At 34.9% G+C, this 4,522-nt stretch overlaps 3 protein-coding genes across 3 annotated transcripts in view; 2 read left to right on the top strand and 1 right to left on the bottom strand.

The window, feature by feature from the left end:
- The window catches only part of LOC109125894 (uncharacterized mitochondrial protein AtMg00810-like), a 1,392-nt gene extending 1,239 nt beyond the window's left edge, over positions 1–153 (top strand). Inside the window, exon 2 of the mRNA XM_019228680.1 lies at positions 118–153. Within this exon, the coding sequence (XP_019084225.1) occupies positions 118–153 (36 nt within the window). The remainder of the gene's footprint in view (positions 1–117) is intronic.
- LOC104709271 (apoptosis-inducing factor 2-like) lies at positions 419–1,633 on the bottom strand. Its single transcript, XM_019228681.1, has 4 exons — positions 1,417–1,633; positions 862–1,313; positions 528–778; positions 419–428 (listed from the first exon to the last, which is right to left on the bottom strand). Exons 1-4 carry the CDS (start codon positions 1,631–1,633, stop codon positions 419–421), a joined length of 930 nt encoding a protein of 309 aa, XP_019084226.1.
- LOC109125895 lies at positions 1,971–3,889 on the top strand. Its single transcript, XM_019228682.1, has 4 exons — positions 1,971–2,163; positions 2,843–3,294; positions 3,361–3,661; positions 3,772–3,889. The coding sequence occupies exons 1-4, from the start codon at positions 2,154–2,156 to the stop codon at positions 3,804–3,806; spliced, it is 798 nt and encodes a 265-aa protein (XP_019084227.1). The 5' UTR covers positions 1,971–2,153; the 3' UTR covers positions 3,807–3,889.

Raw genomic sequence — 4,522 nt, forward strand, 5'->3', positions numbered from 1 at the left:
GGGGGGGGGGGTGTTAGAGCATATATAGGAGTATCTTATATTTGTATATATCTAGTATCTTTAGATTATATTTGACCTTATCATATGTAACCTTATATATACATGATCAATGCATAGCTCTCCTCTCATGGAGATTTACCGAATTACATCTAGTTGTTTTTTTTTCTTTTTTAAGAAGAAAATAGGGTCCAAAATTTTGTTTTTCCCACAAAAACACAGGGAAAAGGGTCCATTTTCTTTTTTTTTTAGCTCAGGGACTTCAATATTCTTGAGCCGGGCTGTAAGCAAACGTTTCTTAGGACTCAAGAGTATGTGCAGTGGCCAACGGTAGACTCTCAGGCTCTTTATTCAGAATAACTCGACCATTTATCATCAATACATAAGAATAAGCTACACAACAACATAAGTAAACCAACACTCACTCGACGCTGAAACAATGAGATCAGAAAATAAAACACAAACATGATTACATCTTGTACAAAAGCAACTCTCAAGATGAAACCTGGAACACTCGAAAAGACCCAAACCTTATTATCCCTCTTGACTTCCTCGTCTTCCCCACAAACAGATCCTTGGACTTGATCAAACCAGGGAGGCAACCAATAACTGTCATAAACAGGAACTGAGCCACCGAGTCCTTTCTTCCTAAAGACACAATAGCCATCTCTGAACCAGGCTTGTAGGTTGACATCTTCTTTTTCCCACTCGACATCATTACTTTGATGTTCTTGACAACCACATTAGCATGACTCTCTGCTATATATCCTTGTTTCATCTCCTGTAATTAAAAATCATATAATCAAAACAAGACACTAACCAAGAAGATACTATGTAAGAGCTGGATATACCTTATGTACTTACCTGGATGTTGGTGATATCTCCAATGGCAAACACATTGCTTCGACCCCTAATCTGCAAGTACTCATCCACCATGACCCTGCCTTTACCATCCAAGCTGTCTTTCAAAACAGTTCCATTGAACCAGTGTGAAGACAAAGGTTTCCCAACGCAGAGGAAATGGCAATCTGCGTGTATAGTTTCTCCTCCTGACGTCCAGTATGTTTTGTTTCCATCTGAAGCTGAACTCAAATCCACAGATTGGTTCAATATCACTTCCAATTTCTTTGATTCTAACCAGTCAAATGATTTGTCAGCAGCTTTTTTTCCAACAAATTCAAGCAATCTTGGTCCTTTGTGCACCAGAGTGACCTTTTTCTCCGGGAAATCAACAGCGATCTCGGCAGCTAGCTCCACACCAGATGGACCTCCACCAACAATCAGAACTGATCCAGAAGATTTGATCTTTTCATATTCTGCAACCAAATAGACATAAATCACGAATGTGAGGATATCATCATCGCTCACAATCTCAATACCAACAGAAATCACAAATGCGAGGATTAAGAAGAGTCATACCAGCTTGGTAATGTGACAGCTTCTCTTGTCTAGTTTTAGGGAACAAGTCATTGTGACTTGTAGCAATCACAAGATAGTCATAACCAATGACAGATCCATCTTCAGTCATAACATCACTATATGTGATATTGATCGCCGGAGAAGTTACAACATGGCCTTGTTTCAAGTAACTCTTGTGGTTAATAACTGTTCTTTCAGCAAACTTAGGCTCCACCATGTAAGAAAATAATTATTTCTTACCCATGTATGTAGTCTTATAGTTAGTAGATTATTTAATTGGGTTTGTTATATTTTGTTTTTAATCATTTGGGAACTAAAATGACAGATGTTAAGCTACATGTGAAGCTTATGCTTATAAGGAGAAGTATTAAGCTACATGTCATGCTAAAGCTTATAAGAGAACAAGTGTGAATTTGCATGTTGTGTTTGAAGCAATGCTAGACACTTGTTCTCACACTTGTCACCACTGTCTTCATCTCTACTATGATGGATGGATGAGATTAAATTAGAAGACAAAACCATTATGAGGAGTAAGGTCCTCTTCCCTCCTATAAATAGATGGTTTGCTCAATCACAAATCATCACAAGAACAAAAACAACACATAAAGAAAAGAGTTTATAGGAAAGGGGAGAGAAACCTTATCTTCCACCTAAAGATCATCTAAGAGTTTCTTTTCAAGTCTTCAAGCCAAACCATTGAAGAAGAAGAAACCATTCAAGGAAGCATCATTTCTACAATGAGTGGAGGTATTACTTTAACCCTCTTTATGATTCTATTATGTGATTAATATAGATGTTTAAGATCTTGGGGTTCATGTTAAAAGAATGTTTAACATGTGGTATCAAAGCTTATGGTTATGAACATCTAATTAATCCATTAAGAATAATAGATTTATGGTTTAAAGAACTGAAAATTAAAGCTTTAAGTTATGATGTTTGTACACTTGAATTTTTGTTTGATTTAAGTTTCAAGTCACAATATGTGTTTAAATTAAAATATATATATATATATATAGATATATATAAGTGATAAAAGATTGGTTTATCTTAATGTGCATAATTAAGAAATTGATATCACCATAATAGTTTTATCTTATAATGATTTGCATACAGAAAACCAAAATATTTAAATTTTGATATGTTTATGTATTCATTAGCTACCCACAGGTAGGCTATTGACATAAAACATGATCAATAATTTATTAGAATGTTTGTATATGAGTTAATTAAGTATATGCACAGATCGCTTAATTAATCTGATACATCATTCAAGAAAAATTTTCTGAAAGTTATGACATTAGGATATATTATAATGACTACCCACAGGAGCATTATAATTTGAAGTCATATGCATTCAATAATTTTTGTTAATGTGTTGTTTAAATTTTGAGCCTCAATTAAAGCTTGTTATATCTCTAAATCGCAGCATCATTTCCTGCTAATTTGCCATCTATGGTCTCTATTGTTCTGATCCTCACTGGAACCAACTTCTCAGAATGGAAAGAGAAAGTTGAGTTCACATTAGGAGTACTAGATATGGATTTGGCACTTCGTGAAGAAGAGCCAGATCCCTTAACTATAATTAGTACTGAGGAAGAAAAGGCTCTCCATAAAGCTTGGGAGAAAGCGAACAGATTAAGCATGATGTTTTTAAAAATGACCATAGCTAGCAATATTAAAACTTCCCTTCCAAATGCAGATAAAGCTATAGATTATGTAGCAGCTATAGAAGAACGGTTTAAGACTGCAGACAAATCCCTTGCAGGGAAACTTATGGCAGATCTTACAACCATTAAGTATGATGGGACCATGTCTATGCATGAACATTGTATTGAAATGACCAACCTTGCGGCTAAACTAAAGAATTTAGGAATGAGTGTGGACGATTCATTTCTTGTCCAATTTATCATAAATTCACTACCTCCTTAGTATGGACTCTTTCAGATCAATTATAATGCAATTGATGAAAGGTGGACATCTAATGAATTGGCTAATAAACTAGTCCAAGAGGAGGCTAGACTTGGTCGTGAAGGAATTAAAGTTTCCCATCATGTTCAAGGAGCTGGACCTAAAGTTGGGTTTGGGCATAAAAAGAGCCATCAAAGAGCACAACCCACAATGAACGATTCCGATCAAGTTAATCCGAAGAAAAAGGCAAAGAAAGATTACAGGTGCAACTTTTGTAAAAAGGTTGGACACTTTCAGAAAGATTGCCCTAAAAGAAGAGAATGGTTCGAAAAGAAAGGTAATCCTATGGGTTCCGTAAGCTTTTTCGAATCTAATTTTACTTATGTTTCTTCCAAAACTTGGTGGATTGATAGCGGTGCTAATGTACATGTAACGAATTCCGTACAGGGATTCCTTACGATCCAGACCATAAATTCAAGTGAAAACTACTTACTGATGGGAAATCGAGACAAGGCACCAGTTGAAGCTGTTGGCACCTATCGTCTCATTTTAGATGGTAGATTTTGTCTAGATTTATATCAGACTCTTTATGTTCCATCTATTTCCCGTAATTTAGTTTCTGTAAGCAAATTTGATTTGGCTGGTTTTAAATCTACTCAAGGAGATGGTTGTTTTAATATATTTCTGAACTCTAAACGAATTGGTTCTGGAATATTAGTTGATGGTCTTTATATGTTAAAACTGGCTGATCAACCTTATGAGACACATCTCTCCTTGTATTATGAAAGTAGACTTAAAAATAAAACATGTATTGATATCTCATATTTCTTGTGGCATAAAAGATTAGGACATATTTCTTATGAAAGAATTAAAAGATTGGTGAAAGATGGAGTCATTCCGAATCTTGATTTTACCAATAAGAAAATGAGTATAGATTGCATTAAAGGTAAGCAAACTAAACACACTAAGAAATGAGCCACAAGAAGTACATAGCTTCTTGAAATCATACATACAGATATTTGTGGACCATTTGACATTCCAACTTTTGGAGGTGAAAAGTACTTCATCACTTTTATTGATGATTATTCACGTTATTGTTATCTCTATTTATTGCATGAAAAATCTCAATCTGTGGATGCTGTACAAGCATTCATTAATGAAGTTGAGAGGCAATTAGATAGAAAGGTGAAAATCATAA

The sequence above is a fragment of the Camelina sativa genome, chromosome 8 (genome assembly GCF_000633955.1).
Source record: "Camelina sativa cultivar DH55 chromosome 8, Cs, whole genome shotgun sequence".
NCBI classification, from domain to species: Eukaryota; Viridiplantae; Streptophyta; class Magnoliopsida; order Brassicales; family Brassicaceae; genus Camelina; species Camelina sativa.